The sequence below is a fragment of the Talpa occidentalis genome, unplaced genomic scaffold, assembly GCF_014898055.3.
Source record: "Talpa occidentalis isolate TD23 unplaced genomic scaffold, MPIMG_talOcc4v2.1 talOcc4.7, whole genome shotgun sequence".
Lineage (NCBI taxonomy): Eukaryota > Metazoa > Chordata > Mammalia > Eulipotyphla > Talpidae > Talpa > Talpa occidentalis.
The window spans coordinates 117,424,434-117,443,447 of NW_023605083.1; the positions used below are offsets into that span (position 1 = coordinate 117,424,434).

The following is a 19,014-nucleotide window of genomic DNA, read 5'->3' on the forward strand; positions in this document are numbered from 1 at the left end:
CATCATTATTTAACACTCTGAGCCTGTGTCCGTGCCTATAAAACTAAAATCATTACTTCTTTAAAAATCTCAGCAATTTCTCAGTTATTTGAAGATTACATAATATAGTCTAAGTACCTGGGTATGATAACTAAGAAATACTCTTTTCTAGAACATAACATACATAACACAGTTTCTTATTAATTCAAATGCAACTAACTCAGTATACATGCATAAATGAAGACTCTTGAAATTACTGATCATGGAGTACTACATCTCAGAAAAAATTATTTTAAATATAAATCTATGGATATAAACATATATATTTGGGTGTAAGCATGCATGTGTATGTATTAGTAGTCTATTAAACAGAAGCAAAATTTGAATATAGTCAAAACACGTATAAAACCATGACAAGAAAAATATTACATGAAAAATTACATAAGGGATTCACTTTGCCTTTATTATTTTTTTTTAAGATTTATTTATTTATACATACAAGGACTGGGGTACAGGCCAGAGATGCGGGGGGTGAGATGATCCACCAAAGCCAGAGTGGGGAACAGAACAGGTAGACTGACTAAAATACACTGCTGAGGGGAGCAGTGGGAGAGATAGGAGAAGTCTGCCTCGCCATGTGGATTTCTCCTTGGTCAGCTGGGGATGGAACTCATGCTGCAGAGGCTTCGATTGCTTCATAGTGCAGTGCTTAACCCCTTGCGCCACCAGGGAGGCCCCACTTTGACTTTAAACTTACTCTTGACAATAAAGACCTACAAATTTCATAGTAAAATTGACCTATAAATTAATTTTTTTTAATTTCTTGCTTTAAAAAGCAACCAAGAAGCAATTTTGAAAAGATACAATTTTGACCATATGTGAAAAAAAATACTGAGAACCTAAACACATTTGTATATGTTTGTATATATTTGTGAGTGCAAGCAACATCTATATGTGTCTACACACACACTATAAACACATGCCTGAACATGTATTTGTCTGTAAATGCATAGAACATCTGAGGAAGGATACCTATGAAAGTGATAACTTTATCCACATGAAGGAGTGTAGTAGACCAGGTAAGGAGAAAACAGTATTACTTTGTATTGTATACCATTTACACCCTTTGGTTTTGGGTAAATATATACATACATAGTTATATATTAACTATGAAATCTTTTTTTTTTAATTAATAAATTTTATTTTTATATTCCCCATACAATTGCAATCCCCCCATTCTGACCCCAATCCCTCCCCTCCCGCCCCCACCCCCCAAAAAGTGTCTTTGGTTCATAGTTTTTGTTGATTTTGATTTTCACTTTCTTATAGTTATTCATTTTCCTGGTCCCTTATTTAAGTTTTCTAGATCCCTGCTATGAGTGAGACCATCCGGTATTTTTCTTTTTCTTTTTGGCTTATTTCACTGAGCATGATCCCTTCCAGCGTCATCCATGTTGCTGCAAATTGCATGTGTTTATCTTTTTTGAATGCTGAGTAATATTCCATGGTATATATGTACCACATCTTCTTGATCCAGTCATCTATTTTTGGGCATTTGGGCTGTTTCCAAAGCTTAGCTATTGTAAACAGTGCTGCTATAAACATAGGGGTGCAGGTGTTCTTTGGAATTGATGTTTCTGTGTTCTTTGGGTAAATACCTAGGAGTGGAATTGCTGGATCCTGTGGAAGCTCTATGTTTAGTAGGTCCAGAAATCTCCACACAGCTCTCCATAGTGGTTGGACCAGTTTGCACTCCCACCAACAGTGCAGAAGAGTTCCTTTTTCTCCACAACCTCGCCAACATTTGTTGTTGCTAGTTTTTTTAATATGTGCCATTCTCACTGGTGTAAGATGGTATCTCATGGTAGTTTTGATTTGCATTTCCCTGATTGCAAGTGATGTTGAACATTTTTTCATATGCCTGTTGGCCATTCGCATTTCCTCTTCAGAGAAGTTTCTTTTTAGTTCCTCTGTCCATTTTTTGACTGGATTATTTTCTTTGTTGTTGTTGAGTCTCATCAGCTCTTTGCAGATTTTTGTGATCAGTCCTTTATCATTAGTGTTGGGTGCAAAAATTTTCTCCCAGTTGGTGGGGTTTCTCTTTGTTTTTGTTATTGTCTCTTTTGCTGTGCAGAAGCTCTTTAATTTGATGTAGTCCCAGCTGTTGATCTTTGCCTTCACTATCACTGCTTTGGGTGATGTGTCTGTAAAGATGTCTTTGATATGCAAATCACGTAGTGTTTCGCCTATATTTCCTTCTATGTATTTTATGGTTTCAGGTCTTATGTCTAGTTCTTTAATCCATTTTGAGTCGATTTTTGTATATGGTGAGGTAGTGGTCAAGCTTCATTCTTTTGCATGTAGCGACCCAGTTTTCCCAGCACCATTTATTGAACAAACTTTCCTTGCTCCAATGCATAGTCTTTGCTCCTTTGTCAAAGATTAGTTGACCATAAATCTGTGGGTTTATTTCTGGATTTTCTATTCGATTCCATTGGTCTGTATGTCTGTTCTTGTTCCAATACCATGCAGTTTTGATGATTATGGCTTTGTAGTAGAGTTTGAAGTCTGGGAGTGTGATGCCGCCATTCCCTTCTTTTTTTTTCAGGAGAGCTTTGGCTATTCGGGGTTTTTTGTGATTCCATATGAATTTCATCAATAATTGTTCTATTTCTTTGAAGAATGACATTGAAATTTTGATTGGAATAGCATTGAATCTGTATATTGCTTTTGGTAGGATGGCCATTTTAATAATGTTTATTCTCCCAATCCATGAGCAGGGGATGTCTTTCCATTTCTTTGTGTCTTCTTCTATTTCTCTTAACAGTGTTTTATAGTTTTCTTTGTATAGGTCCTTTACCTCTTTTGTTAGATTTATTCCCAAATATTTGATTTTTTTTTGTTTCAATAATAAAAGGGATGGTTTTTTTGATTTCTTCTTCTTCAGAACTATGAAATCTTTTTAAAGGTTAAACATCTTTTTAAAGATATTCAAGATCTTGGTCAACTTTTTATAGCAAGTCCATTTATTAAACAAATCTAATTAATATGGGATCCCACTTGGGGTTTTCCAATTATGGTTTATGGACATGAGGGCACTCTTGCCTGGGTCTTTAAGATTAGGGCCAACCATAATTTAAAAAACCATACTCATAATTAGAGAACACAGAAAAACACTTTGCAGAAGGTGAAGTAGCTCATTTTGTTTGTACAGTCAGTCTATCCAGTAGGCTAACAGCCCTCCCCTGTGCAGAAGGCTCTAACTAGAACTAAAACAAGGGAATCATTTTCACTCATTCATTGTACTACTTACATAGTCTCTGCCAAAATTTCAAAACTTGTCTTATGTGAATTCATCTGGAATATAAAGTATGTTTTCTGTTCAACATCTGTGCAGAAATGCTACTTGGTCCAGTATGCTTCCCTTAAATTATACTGTTCACTTCCACAAAGACTACCAGGGTCCTCAGGAAACACGTGCTTCATCTTCCATGGCCCATTCATGAATCTAACTTATTTGCCTCATTGGAATTATCATCCTCTCTGCTGGACTCTCCCACTTTGTCACTTAATAGGTTAATTCCAGGTCTTCCCCTTCAACCATGAAAAGCCTTAAAAGGAATATAATGCCTATTCTTTAGTCAGCACATAATACCAGGAGGGAGCCTACTGTTATTGTTAAAGTCAATTTGTATTATCAATTAGTAACACAATTAGTAATTGTAAGGTAACTCCTGCTTTCATTATTAAATAAATCTAAACCTTTTCCTCCAATATGAAAATTTGCTAAATATATCCACCTGTGCTTACAATCTGATATCTCAATTTAATTTCTATTCAATCACAGCTATGTATCATAAAGCAATCAATATTAAAAAAAAACAGAATAAAAAGAAAACAATAGCATTCTTCCTGTGACCCACAGCTTTCCTGTGGATCTCACTGATTCTCTGATCTCTTATATTAACAATGTGAACAAAAAACATTATCTAAGTACTGGGATATCCTGCACTTTTCTCAAAAAGAATCAAATCTATATTAAAATACTATCAAACTCAAAGAAGGCTGACCAAAAACTTAATCAACTGATACTGAAAGTATGACTATTATGTGGTTTTTTTTTTAAAGATTTATTTATTTATGCATACAAGAACTGGGGTACAGGCCAGAGGTGTGGGGGGGTGAGAGGATTCACCAAAGCCAGAGTGGGGGACAGAATAGGCAGACTAACTGAAATACACTGCTAAGGGGAGCAGCGGGCAAGTCAGGGGAGGTCTTCTGCGCCATGTGGGTCACCTCCCTGGCCGGGGATCGAACACATGCTGCAGTGGCTGCAGGTACCTTCATAGTGCTGCATCTTAACTCCTTGCGCCAAGAGGGAGGCCCCAAGTATGACTATTATATGAACTACCACATGGAGCACTGCAGAGTAGTGGGGAAAGGGTGATGCCCTAGTAAGTGAACCTTGGGACAACAGAATTCCCATTGGGAGGAGAAACCCAGCTGGACATGGATGCACATGATATTCAAAAAGTAGATTATGAATGTCAAAACAATAAAGGTTTTAGGACATAATACAGAATGCTAGCTTTGTGATATTGGAATAGGGAAAAAAATCATTTAAGATATAAAAAGCTGGGCCTCCCCTGGTGGTGCAGTGGTTGAGCGCTGGGCTGCGAAGCTGCCTGCAGCCTCTGCAGCAACGGTTCGATCCCCGGCCGCCAGAGAGGGTCCCACATGGCACACAGACCTCTCTTGCCATGCCCGCTGCTCCCCTCTGCAGTGTACTTCATCAGTCTGCCTGCTCTGTTCCCTGCTCTGCCTCTGGTGAATTCTCTCATCCTCATCCTCCTGCGCTTCTGCCTGTACCCAGTGCTTTTATAAATAAATAAATAAATCTTTAAAAAAAAAGATATAAAAAGCTGTAACTAAAAGAAAAAGAATGACAAACTTTACCCCATGAAAATTATGAATGTCTGTACATTAAGTGGTGCCACCAGAAGCTGCTGGTCAGAATATACTTCTAACATAAAGATGCCAAAGAACTTATGTCCAGAACAAGAAGCTACTTTAAAAAAAAAAAAAAAACTTAATTGAAAGACCACAAAAGCTCCCACACTTAGAAAAATGTCTTAAAACTAAAATATGCATTAACATAAAATTAAGCTTAACACAAAGAAAAACAAAACACAACCTCAATGTGCAATCTTGAAAACAGGTTAGATACAGCTAAAGAAAGAATTAATGAATCAGAAGCTTAAGTCTGAATAAAAGATTGGAAACAAAGCACATAATGATGAAAGGATAAAAAAATACAGAGGGTAGGAAAGACAGAGGACAGAGTTAGAAAATCAAAGATACATTTAATTGTAATCCCAGGATGGTAGATAGGAGGATAGAATAAAACAAAGACAGTATCTGAAGAAACAATAACTGAGGTATTCTAAAACCAATTAAAAAAATTAAGCTATACATTAAGCTATACATTATTAAAATATTAAGCTATACATTCACCAGGGCCTTCAAATTTCAAACAAGCTATGCAAAAAAACAAGTATAAGTACTAAAGACATAAAGACATTTTCTGTTTTTATTTGAAAAGGTCTCACTTTCACCTTTCCAAGGGAGAGATGACAGAAGTGTAAATAATTCATACTCAATACAGAGTTAGTATAAGTTCTATTAAGAACTATTTTAAAGCTAGTTCTAGTATTTCTGAACTAAGTCCCAAGATTACTCAATTAACACATGGTCATAGAATGTTTATTATGAAATCTAATTTGCAGACCCATAACACCACATACTAAATCAAATCCAGAAACATCAGAGTATAAGAATCTAGAATGACACCACAAAAGAGAATTCAAACTAAACTTCAAAATTAAAATACTCTTACCATGGAAGTAATAAAGAAGCTAATCTTAAAAAATTCACTCAATTGATAGGCTTGATTAAAGTGGCAAAGATACCATAAAAAAGTTGAAACACAGAAGATATCCAATGAAATATTTGTAATATCTGTAACAAGGGATTTATCTATCATATGTAAAATTTATGCTCAAAGCAAAAAAAAAAAATTACAATGTACAATTATTCCAAAAACTTACAAAAAAACTGAAAACTAGTACATATATGAAAAGATGTTCAGGGCCTCCCTGGTGGCACAAGGGGTTAAGTACCACACTCTGTAGCAATCCACAGCCTCTAAAGCACAAGTTCACTCACTGGCCAGCCAGGAAGAAACCCACATGGCAAGGCAGACTTCTCCTGTCTTGCCCGCTGCTCCCCTCAGCAGTGTATTTCAGTCAGTCGGCCTGTTCTGTTCCCCACTCTGTCTCTGGTGGATCCTCAAACCCTTTATCTCTGGCCTGCACCCCAGCTCTTGTATGCATAAATAAACAAATCTTAAAAAAAAAAAAAGAAAAGCGGTTCAATCTTATTAATGAAGATTGACAACAACATCCAGCATAATGGAAATATAAAAAAATGTACACTTCATACACTAATGGGATTATAAAATAACAAAACTTTTTAGGAGGGATGTTTGATAATTTGTATCTAACACAGATAATTTGGTATTTCTTTAAAATTTAACATACTGGACCTCCCTGGTGGCGCAAGGAGTTAAGCACTGCACTACAAAGCGATCTGCAGCCTCTGCAGCACAAGTTCTATCTCCAGCCAGTCAAGGAGCAACCCACATGGCGAACAGACCTCTCCTGACTCGCCCGCTGCTCCCTTCAGCAGTGTACTTCGGTTAATCTGCCTGTTTGTTCCCCACTCTGTCTCTGGTGAATCCTCTCACCCCCCACATCTCTGGCCTGTGCCCCAGCTCTTGTATGCATAAATAGATCTTTGGAAAAAAAAGTTTAAAAAATATTTAACATAGTACTGAAGATTCTGACACAACTTGTAGGTATACTGTTATTGGTACACAAAGATATCTTTTTTTTTTAAAGATTTTATTTATTTATTTATACAAGCACTGGGTACAGTCAGAAGGGCGGGAGGGCGAGAGAATTCACCAGAGCCAGAGTGGGGAGCAGAGCAGGCAGAAGGACCCAAGCACACTGCTGAGGGGAGCAGCAGGTGGCAGGAGAGGTCTGCGTGCCATGTGGGACCCTCCCAGGTGTGCAGGGAGCAGCCAGGGATAGAACCAGCGCTGCAGAGGCTGCGGGCAGCCTCACAACGCAGCACTCAACCGCTGTGCCACCCAGGAGGCCCCCACAAAGATATCCTTTGCCCTACAATTTGAAACAGCCAAAAAAGTGAAATAGCCAAAATGTGCAACATTAAGAAATGGCTTTGTAAAATGATAACATCTATATACAATAATCTTAGGCTTGTGTTACACAGTTCTACATATCAACCACATTAAGTTAAAAAAGCAAGTTGCAAAACATTATACATATATCATAATCTAATTCATGTAATTTAAGAAAAAATACCGTGTGTGTGTGTGTGTGTGTGTGTGTGTGTGTGTGTGTTTGTAAACTTATACCAGACTGTTAACATGGCTACTTCTGGGACTGAAGGGTAGGTGATATACCATGAAGGGAGGGAAGAATTCTCACTTCTTATATTCTATATTATTTGATTTTACTACCACAAGCATGTTATTGCTTTCATAATTTAAAAAGATAAGGCAAAATGAAATATTAATTGCCATGTGATGAAGATAACCTGTAAGTATCATAACTGTTCACATTTTAAAAATTATTCCTGTGCAATGTTGACACAAGTACTTTAAACTTTAATAATAATCTTCATATTATTAAATCACATCTTTTACTGGCCAATAATAATTTGTGTCTGGGTTATACCTAGTAACCTTTTTGCCTGTAAATACTTGAATGAAATATTACCATCTGCTGAAGATCTCATATTGAAATATGTCTCACATTTAAAAAAATTCATCCAAACTCCTGTGACTGGTAGGCTTGACTACTACACTGGCTATTCATGTGACAGTTTAGAATCACAGCTAGATATGAAAACTAGATTTAAAAAATTTTGAGTATTTGACAGGAATCACAAAGATCAGTTCTATAATTCAAAGACTTTCTATTTCCTGTTGCATTTGCTTACTACTTCTAAGCAGAACATTGAGGACAATGAAGAAAGCAGAGTCATAAAGTTTATAGGAGCCTCCCTCCTGGGGAGACAAAATTGGACTTGGTCACTACCAAAGCAGCCAGAATTGGAATGGCCAAGAGCCCAGAAAAATGGAATAACAGATAAAGTCTAACATTCTTCATTCAATTTCCCACAATATATGTCTTAGACTTTGGCAGTTTTATGATGGCAGAGCACTAATAACTGGGGTTCTGGACACAGAAAGAAAGGGAAAACCTTATATAGCAAAATGAAAAAAGAAGACCAGATTTAGTGGATCAAGAGGATCTTGCTTAGTGAAAGGCTTAAAACTCTTCCCCTAAAATCAGGTTCAAAACAGGATGCCTGCCTGATTTTTAACCACTTCTACTCAACATAGCAATAAATGTTCTAGTCAGAGTAATAAGGTAAGGGGGGAAAAGGCATCCAGTTGGAAACAAAGAAGTAAAATTATCTGTTCTATATACAAAGCATTAAAGATTCCACAAGAGAAACAAAAGAAATAATAAATTCAACAAAGTTGTAGGACACAAAAGTCAACATACAAAAACTAGCTGCATTTCTACACACTAACAATAAACAATCTCAAAAGAGAAAGGAAATTAACAAAACATTCTATTTATAATAGCATCAAAATAAATAAAATACTTAAGAAGTAAACTTTACCAAGGAGGCAAATAAAAAAAAAAAGAAAAGAAAACCACAAAACATCAATGAAAATTTAAAGATGCAAATGAACAGAAAAAACATGCCTTGTTCATGGATTATAAATTCATGCTTATAATCCTTGTTCATGGATTGTTAAAATGTACCCAGTATCCAAAGAAATCTATAGATTCAATGCAAGCCCTCTCAAGAGCCCAATGAACAGTGCTTTGTGTAGAAATTTAAAAATTCAGGGGCCTCCCTGGTGACTCTAGGAGTTAAGACGCAACCTATGAAGGAATCTGCTGCCACTGCAGCACGAATTCAATCCCCAGTGAAGGAGCTACCCATATGGAACAGCAGACTTCTCCTGTCTTGCCCACTGCTCCCATCGGCAGTGTATTTTGGTCAATCTGCTTGTTCTGTTCCCCCACTCTGTCGCTGGTGAATCCTCTCACCCCCCCCCCACACCTCTGGCCTGTACCCCAGTGCTTGTATGCATAAATGAATAAATATTAAAAAATAAATAAATAAAAATTCACCCTAAAGTTCATATGAAAGCCTCAAACGACCCCAAATAACCAAAACAATCTTGAAAATGAAAAACAAAATGGGAAGTTTTTCCCAATTGCAGTGGTACAATTGGGGGTGGGAAGAGTGTGGTTCTAGCATAAAGACAGAAACATAGATCAGTGGATTAGAATGGAGAACTTGGAAATAAACTTCTGCATACAGGGTCAAATGATTTCAACATAAGTACCAGAACCATTTCATGGAAAGGGCAGTCTTTCAAAAAAGAGTTGTAAACACTGACTATTCATGTGCAAAAGAATGAAACTAAACTTATTTTGTAACATATACAAAACTGAACTCAAAATGGATCAAAGACTAAATGTGAGAATTAATACTATGACACTCTTTGAGGAAATGTAAACCTATTAGTTTCATGACACTGTATTTGGCAATGCTTGATTTTCCTAAGACACCAAAACTACAAGCAAGAAAAGATGTAGACAAACTGGACTTCATCAAAACTAAAAATCCCATGCATCAAAAGACACAATCACAAGAGTGAAGAGGCAACCAACAAAATGGCAAAAAATACTTGCAGAACATTATCTGATAAAGGATTCTGAATATAAGAATTCCTATACTCAACTACAGCAACAACAAACAACTAAAAATGAGCAAAAGACTCCAAAAGACCTTTCTCCTAAATATACAAATATTTAATAAGGATGTAAGGACCTCCCTGGTGGCGCAAGGGGTTAAGACTCAACCTATGAAGCTATCTGCAGCCACTGCAGCAGGAGTTCAATCCCTGGCCAGAGAGGTACCCATATGGCGCAGAAGACCTCTCTTGTCTTACCTGCTGCTCCCCTCGGCAGTGTATTTCAGTCAATCCTGTTCTGTTCCCCATTCTGTCTCTGGTGAATCCTCTCACCCCCTGCACCTCTGGCCTGTACCTCAGTTCTTGTATGCATAAATAAATCAATATTAAAAAAAAAAAGGATGGAAATAAGCTCACGAATCATTAAGGAAATACCAATCAAAGCCACAGCAAGATACCATTTTATACCTATTAGGATGGCTACTATGAAAAAAGAAAACAACAAGCGGGCCTCCCCTGGTGGCACAGAGGTTGAGCGCTGGGTTGCAAGGCTGCCCGCAGCCTCTGTAGCGCCGGTTTGTTCCCCGGCCACTGGCAAGGGTCCCACATGGAGCGCAGACCTCTCCCGCCACGCCCGCTGCTCCCCTCAGCAGTGTACTTCGTCAGTCTGCCTGCTCTGCTCCCCACTCTGGCTCTGGTGAATTCTCTCACCCTCCTGCGCTTCTGACTGTACCCAGTGCTTGTATAAATAAGTAAGTAAATCTTAAAAAAAAAAAAAAAGCTGAAAACATTGGGTCCTACCTGGTGGCGCAAGGGGTTAAGACACAGCACTATGAAGCTGTCCACAGCCACTGTAGCAGGAGCTCGATCCCTGGTCAGGGAGGCGACCCACATGGCGCAGCCGACTTCTCCTGTCCCGCCCACTGCTTCCCTCAGTAGTATATTTCAGTCTATCTTCCTGTTCTGTTGCCTACTCTGTCTCTGGTGAATCCTCTCACTCCCCACACCTCTGACCTGTACCTCAGTTCTTGTATGTATAAATAAATCTTTAAAAAAAACTGAAAACACAATCTGAAGACACTGAACAAGCATCAAAAGCAGAGTCAGAGTCACTGAACAAGCATCAAAAGCAGGAATGTTGGAACTACCAGACCAGAATTTTTTTGAAAACTATTATTAATAAGGTTTAAATGGAAAAAGTAGAAAATATGCAAGGATTGATGTAAGCAAAGAGATGGAAATTCTAAGAATTAAAAACAATACTAGAGATGAAAAATCATTGTAACAAAAATGAAGAATGCCTTTGATGAGCTCAATAGTAGACTGGTCTACAGTCCTCTAAGCTTGAGGGCATGACAAATGAAACTTGCAAAACTGAAAAGCAGAGAGGAAAAAAAGAGACTGGGAAAAAACCAAGAACTGTGGGAAAACTGCAAAAGACAGGAAAAAGAAAGAAAAGATTGGGAATTTAGGGCCTCCCCGGTGGCACAGTGGGTTGAGCGTGGCACTGTGAAGATGTCCACAGTCTCTGCAGCGCTGGTTCAATTCCCAGCCAGCCAGGGAGATTCCCACATGGCGCGGCAGACCTCCTCTGTCTTGCCCACTGCTCCCCTCAGCAATGTATTTCGGTCCGTCTGTCTGTTCTGTTCCCCACTCTGTTTCTGGTGAATCCTCTCACCCTCCCACGCCTCTGGCCTGTACCCAAGCTCTTGTATAAATGAATAAATCTTAAAAAAAAAAAAAAAAAAAGATTGGGAATGTAGAAATACATTCTACATTGAAGGCATAGTCGTTTATTTACAAAATCCAAAAGTATTAACAAAAAAACTCATGCAGAATGTACAGTTAATATTAAAAAGTCAATTTCTTTTCTATATACCAACAATGAATAAGTGGTATTTAAATTTTTTTTTTGAGATTTATTTTTTATACAAGAGCCGGGGTACAGGCCAGATGCACAGGAGGTTGAGAGGATTCACCAGAGACAGAGCAGGGAACACAACAGGCAGATTGAAGAAATACATTGTTGAGGGGAGCAGCGGGCAAGACAGGAGAGGTTTGCTTCCCCGTGTGGGATTCTCACCCAGTCGGCCAGGATCGAACCCGCGCTGCAGAGGCTGCAGACAGCTTCACAGTGCGGTGCTCAACCACCTGTGCCACCAGGGAGGCCCAGTGGTATTTAAATTTAAAAACACATTACCACTTACATTATCACCCTATACTAAAATGAATACTTACAAATATGAATAAATCTGATAAAATATGTACAAGATCCTTATGAGGAAAACTACAAAACTGTCATGAAAGATACCACGGATGAATGAATAAATGGAGAGTCAGTTCATATTCATAGACAGGAAGACTCAAAATTGTCAAGTTGTCAGTTCTGCCTAACTTGATCCATACATTCAATGCCTATCTAAATCAAAACCCCAGAAGTAATTTTGTAGCTATTAAAAAATGGAGTTTAAAGTTTGTATGGAGAGGCAAATAATCCAAATAGCCAATTCAACATTGAAGGAAAAGAACAAAGTCAGAAAACTAATGCTATTTGACAGCAAGGTTTACTATAAAGCTATAGTAATCAAGACAAGGTGTTTTACTGGAGAAAGAAGAGACAAATAGATCAATGCAACAAAACAGAGAGCCTAGAAATAGACTCACATAAATACAGTCAAGTGTCTTTGACAAAGGAACAAAAGCAAGACAATAAAACCATCTTTTCAACATATGATATGAAAACAATACATGCAACAGGGACAACAAATGCAAAAATAAAACCCAAAAAAACCCAGAAGTAGACCTTACACCTTTCACAAAAATTCAGTCAAAATGGATCACAGATTGAAATGTTACATACAAAACTACAGAACTCCTAGAAAAAAACAAAGGAGAAAGCCTTGTTGGTCTTGGGGACAGCACTGACTTTAGATACCACACAAAAAAGCACAATCTGTGAAACAAGTAAATGACTAGCTGAACTTCGTTAAAATTAAAAACTCTGCTACCAGAAAGCAATGTGAAGAGAATGAGAAGAAAAGCCACAGATTAGGAGAAAATGTGTGTAAAGGATATATCTAATAAAGAACTATATCCAAAATAACCAAAATATTCTTAGAACTCAACAATAAGAGAAAGAACAATTGAATTAACATGAGGCAAAAAGACCTAAAGAGATACCTCAACAAAGAGCAGTCATTACATATCTATCAGAAAGAACAAAATCCAAGAAACACCACCAAATGTTGGGGTGCATTTATTGCTGGTGGGAGTACAAAATGGAATTAGTCACTTTGAAAGACAGTTTGGCAGTTTCTTAAAACACTAAATTTTGTCTTAGCATAAGATCCAACAATCACACTCCTAAGTATTCATCCAATTGAGGTGAAAGCTTATGTCCACACAAAAACCTGTATATGAATGTTTATAGCACCTATACTCATAATTGTCAAAACTTGGAACTATAAAGTCTTTCAGTAGGTGACTGGATGAATACTGTGGTATATAAAATGGAATATTACTCAACAATAGAAAGAGCTAATAAGCCATGAAGAGCTTAGGGAAAAATTTAAGTGCATATTACTAAAGGAAAGAAGACAAAGGCTACATACTGTAAGATTCCAACTATATGACATTCTGGAAAAGAAAACTACAGAGACAAAAGTATAGTTGTTGCTAGGGCTTAGGAGGAGGAAGAAGTAAATAAGCAGAACACAGAAGATTTTTAGGACAGTGAATGGATACATGTTATTATACATTTGTCAAAATCTAGAGACTACATAAAACCAAGAGTGAACCCTTATAATGTAATCTATGGGCTTTGGGTGATCAACATAAGATCATCCATTGTAACAATGTACTGCTCTGGTTTGAGATGCTGATAGTGGGGAAGGTTGTGTACATGGGCTGGGAATACTGCTGACTCCTGAACAATGTGGGGAGTAGGGACAACAACCCCCATGCAGTAAAAATTCCACATGAACTTGTGACTCCCCCAAAACGTAACTATTAGTAGTCTATTGTTGACCAGAAGCCTTACAGATAATACAATTAACATATATTTTCTATGTTACATGTAGTATAAACTGTATTCTCACCAAAAAGTCAACTAAAGAAAATGTTATTAACAAAATCATAAGGGGAAGTATTTACATTACTATATTACATTACTATATTTATCAAAACATTAAGTTTAAGTCAATCGCTTATAAGAAAATTCATCTGTCAGAGTATACAACAGAGTTCAAACCCAGTTGTTTGGGGGCCAACTGTATATGAGACCTCTGCACTTTCTACTCATTTTTTCTGTAAACTTAAGATCGCACCGAAAAAGTTTAACTAAAAAAAAAAATCACTATTTAGGGCCTCCCCAGTGGCACAGCAGGTTGAGCGCCACGCTGTGAAGCTGTCCGCAGCCTCTGCAGCATGGGCTCAATTCCCAGCCGGCCACGAAGAAACCCACATGGCCCGGCAACAGACCCTTAACAGTGTCTTTGGTTCGTCTGCCTGTTCTGCTCCCCACTCTGTCTCTGGTGAATTCTCTCACCCTCCGGCACCTCTGACCTGTACTCTAGTTCTTGTATAAATAAATAAATAAATAAATAAATAAATAAATAAATCTTTTTTTTAAAAATCACTATTTAATTCAGAAAACAGGATATCCTAAAAAGTTACCAAAGAACTGGGAAAATAATACTTGTTTCCTCAGTGTAGCCTATAATAGTGTAATTGTGGTTACTTTATGAATTAATTTAGACACTCAAAAATATCTAAAAGCTATCTAAAAAGAGGTGTTACGCTAGATTTTGAATCTTTTAAAAATAGATACCATTTGGAGCATATACAGCAAACTAAAACAATTTTCTTAATGTATTTAATAATAATATGTTATATATAATGTATTATTTACATGTTTCAATCAAAAAGAACCTATAAGGTTCATAAATGGTTTTTCCTCCTTTTATTAAACCTATGCTCAAGTCTTATCTTTATCTCCAAGTGATAGAGAATATTCATACTACACTGCAGAACCCGGGAATTCCTCTTCAGAGGTTGCAAATTCAAGAAAACTCAAAACAGCTCACAAAAATGTTTATCCAGAAACATTTTTTTTTTTTTAATTTAAACATATTTACATTAGATATTCACTCTTTGGTTCACACTCTGTCCCAGCATTTTTATTTTCCTATGCCCAGCTCAATTTACTCATGTTTGTTATTTGGTGAACCCCAACAGTAACTTTGGTTTGAGGCCCCTAACACAGTGTTATTTGTGTAACTAAAGTTATAATCATAGTCCTTTCACTTAAAATTTTTGTATGAAATTCTGTACCATATGTCAATATACTTGTATTATAAGTGGATATTTTTCATTCTCTTTAAATCTTCCTGATTTGAGGGCTAGCATTCAATTAGGCATGTATGTACTTACAGAATGATGACGTAACTATCACAAAGAGAGATGGTGGTTTACTAATATTATTGCTGATACTACACATAACTATGACAGAAAATACAGTACTAATAGTTGGATAAAGGCTTATGCTCAAGTGTAAGGAAATATTTCTTTTTAAAATTTATTTATTTATGCATAAAGAACTGGGCCAGAAGTATGGGGGGCGGTGAGAGGATTCACCAGAGACAGAGTGGGGAACAGAACAGGCAGACTGACTGAAATACACTGCTGAGGGGAGCAGCGGGCGAGTGAGGAGAGGTCTGCTGCGCCATGTGGGTAACTTCCTGGATGGGGATGGAACTCGTGCTGCAGTGACTGCGGACAGCTTCGTAGATTGCGTCTTAACCCCTTGCGCCACCAGGGAGGCCACATTTCTTTTTTTAAGGTAATGGTTTTATTCTAAAATAGTTAAAACTATTTTAGTATCTGGCAGTATTTCTAAGCTGTTTTTGTTCCCATTAAACATTCACGTGCACATATGCACATATGAAAAGTACAAACCAACTTCAAGAATAATTGTGTTAAAATTTACATGCTTAATACGGATAAAGCAAAGTGATGCTGGCAGAACTGTAACTATGAATTAGAACTCTGTAAGAAAGATCATGTCACCAAAGGAAAAAAAAATTTCTTACACAGCTAATTCTACAAGTATAACTGGCAGAGTACACTAATGGAAAAGTTTGTACAAAACTTTCAAATGATCATTCTCTATGTGGTTATGCCCACACCATCTATTAATGATAAATTAAAAGACTCTTTACCTGTCAGGACCTTAGTTCAGGCACTCAAAATTTTCGTATTTCTCTTGCAGAAGCTGATGACAATACTAATCCCTGAACTGTGTAGGGAGGTGCATTCCTTGCACTGGCTTAAGTGCTAGTGATTTCACCAACCCTTGAAGTGCAGAACAGTAAAAAAACAGTTTTCAGCCGTTTTTCTTACTGAGTTCTCATCTTTTAAATATTACAAAGAAAGATCTCAAATAGGCTTTAAAATAAATTATTTCTGTTCAAAAGACAGTGCCTTAAGTTAAAGTGACACATGCCAACAGGTATTTTTGGATCACTGCACATATCACAAAGTGACTGTTTTTGTCAATCAAAAACTTACACAAACAATTTCATGCCTTCAAATAATTTTCTGATTTAACTTATAAGTATCAAGATGTGCAAATCAGTCCTCTTCCAGAAGGCAATCGTAAATATTAATAAGTACTGGATGAGATTAGCTGGGTTGAAAAGAGTATTTCTCCTAGTGACTCATTCATTCCCCTGCCACCAGGAAGGTGCTCCCTGGAAGGAGCTGGCAATCAAATTCACAACTGCTAGTTTCTACTAAAGAAACAACCAGTTACACTCTCCCATAAAGTAAAAACCAAGAAGTGTTTTGTCCAAGGACAAAATTAAGCCATGTATATACTTGGAAAGCCAAATCTATCCCTATTCCTGATCAAAACCTTTAGATTAATAAAACTTCTCCTCTTACACTCCAAAATCAAATGGGTTTACACATGATTCCCAGTTTTTCCTATTGTTGCAGGAGAAAAAAATTTGAGGAATGTACCTTTGCTAGTTCTGAAAAAATATTTTATGTACCAGAAAGAAAGTAATGTTTTATCTGAAGCCCTCACCCAATCCTCTTCACTTGCTCTTAAACTTTCATTTCTCTCCTAGTCCTCTTTGTAAGAACACTAACACTGCTCCTCTTGAGATACAGATCGCTGTAAGCTTAGCACCATTTTATTATGCATATTCAAAACATCTAAGTTATCTGAATGCCTTCTTCGAATTTTAGTAAATGAAGTTAAAAAAAACAAACCTGAGCTAAAACTATGTCAGCTGGAAGGTGCACATATATTTCACACCATTTTAAAATTCTGCATTAAATTTTTAAGGTTCTCTACAACAAAGAAAGCTTGCCTCAATATGCTTGGCTAACGTGGCCACATTTCTCTTTATAGTTATATAGTTAACTGTAAATAATAATCTTGATTAATATCTCATTTACCAGACAATTTTTTTTAAGTTGGCAACCATTCAAAGTCCATTTAAAGGATGTACTTCTCAAACCTGAAATCACAGCAGTTTGGTCTTATTTACAATCAACTGAAGATGGGTACTTCTTAGCAATAATATGCTCAACTACTATATCCTTTCTTTTTTTTCTCTATGGACAAGATAATTTTTTTTAATTCATTAAATAAATATTGTTAGGCCTTAAAGTGTTACTTGTATGCTTTTTTCCCCCCCAAAATAAAGGAGAGGGAAAACTGCAATACAAAAAGAAAACTGAAAGTTCAAATTTCTAACATATCAAATGAGAAGACTTTCTTTGAGGAAGTAGTAAAGACTAACCAAAAAGCCATTTTCAAAAGGAATATCAAGGTAAAGTCAAAAGTAAAAAGCAAGTCAGCTTCAATATTAGTATACTTGTGAACTTATGTGAAACTGAAACTTTTTGAAATGCAGTTTATGGTTCAATAAGATTTGAGGCCAAAAGTAATTACTCAATTTAATCCTTATTGTAATTACAAGGTCTAAAATAATTCTCATTTTAAAGATCCTAAATGAGTTCCTACAAATTCTATAGTTTCTTTTTCATATATTTCCCCCTGTAACTGACTCCATTCTCTAGCTTACACTTCATATTCAATCACACAAAGCAAATATTTCTCTCCCAATTATGAATAAGACTTATCTCAGTTTTAATCTATAGCTCAAGAGGAAAAAAACCTTTGAGAACCACGTATGAACTAAGCCCTCCTGATGAACAGTTCATGTTAAAAATACTTAATTTTTAAAATATCCCTTCAACTTTATATGTATGGTATTATATTCATTTTACATTTATGCAAATGTGATCTTCCTAGTGTCACAAAATATGTTAATGTTTGAAGCAGAATTAAAATTGTGACAAACACTTTACTAATTAAACAAATAAGATGTTTCCTATTTTTAAAGTCATAAGCACTGATAGTTTAACTTGAAAATGTACATACTACATTCATACACAAAAGCACACACAAATACAGATCACATAAGACCACATAGTAAATGAATATAGTTCATACCTTCATCTCCCTCTGGCGCATATGAAGCTGTAATAATGTCAATATCAGCACAATTCATCACAATCTGATTGGTTGCCTGCCTCACCTACGAGGAAAAGAAAAACCGCAGTATAAGAAATAGCTGAGATTAATAATATGTACATCTTCATCTCAAATGTATGTCACAGTGCTTTTTATTTTATTTTATTTTTTTATAGAGGCATGTTTTATTTATTTATTTATTTGTTTGTTTGTTTATACATGCACTGGGTACAGTCAGAAGCGCGGGAGGGCGAGAGAATTCACCAGAACCAGAGCGGGGAGCAGAGCAGGCAGAAGGACCGAAGTACACTGCTGAGGGGGGCAGAGGGCGGCAGGAGAGGTCTGCGCGCCATGTGGGACCCTCCTCCGGTGGCCAGGGAGCAGCCGGGGATCGAACCGGCGGGCCACCAGAGGATCAAACCGGCGCCTCAGAGGCCGCGGGCAGCTTCGCAACCCAGCGCTCAACCACTGCGCCACCGGGGAGGCCCCACAGTGCTTTTTAAAACCCAGACATCACTAAAGCCTAGACTGAGCACTTATGTATCAATGATAGAAATAGAACTAGTTGTAATTAATCCAATTAATTAATCTAGATCATTAATTTAATTAATATTTA

At 36.9% G+C, this 19,014-nt stretch overlaps 1 protein-coding gene across 3 annotated transcripts in view; it reads right to left on the minus strand.

Moving 5' to 3' along the window:
* Nucleotides 1–19,014, minus strand: part of NPEPPS (aminopeptidase puromycin sensitive) — an 81,818-nt gene that overhangs the window by 48,455 nt on the left and 14,349 nt on the right. For all 3 annotated transcript variants that reach the window (XM_037495189.2, XM_037495187.2, XM_037495186.2), the window contains one exon: nucleotides 18,378–18,462. In XM_037495189.2, coding sequence (XP_037351086.1) covers nucleotides 18,378–18,462 — 85 coding nt within the window. The remainder of the gene's footprint in view (nucleotides 1–18,377; nucleotides 18,463–19,014) is intronic.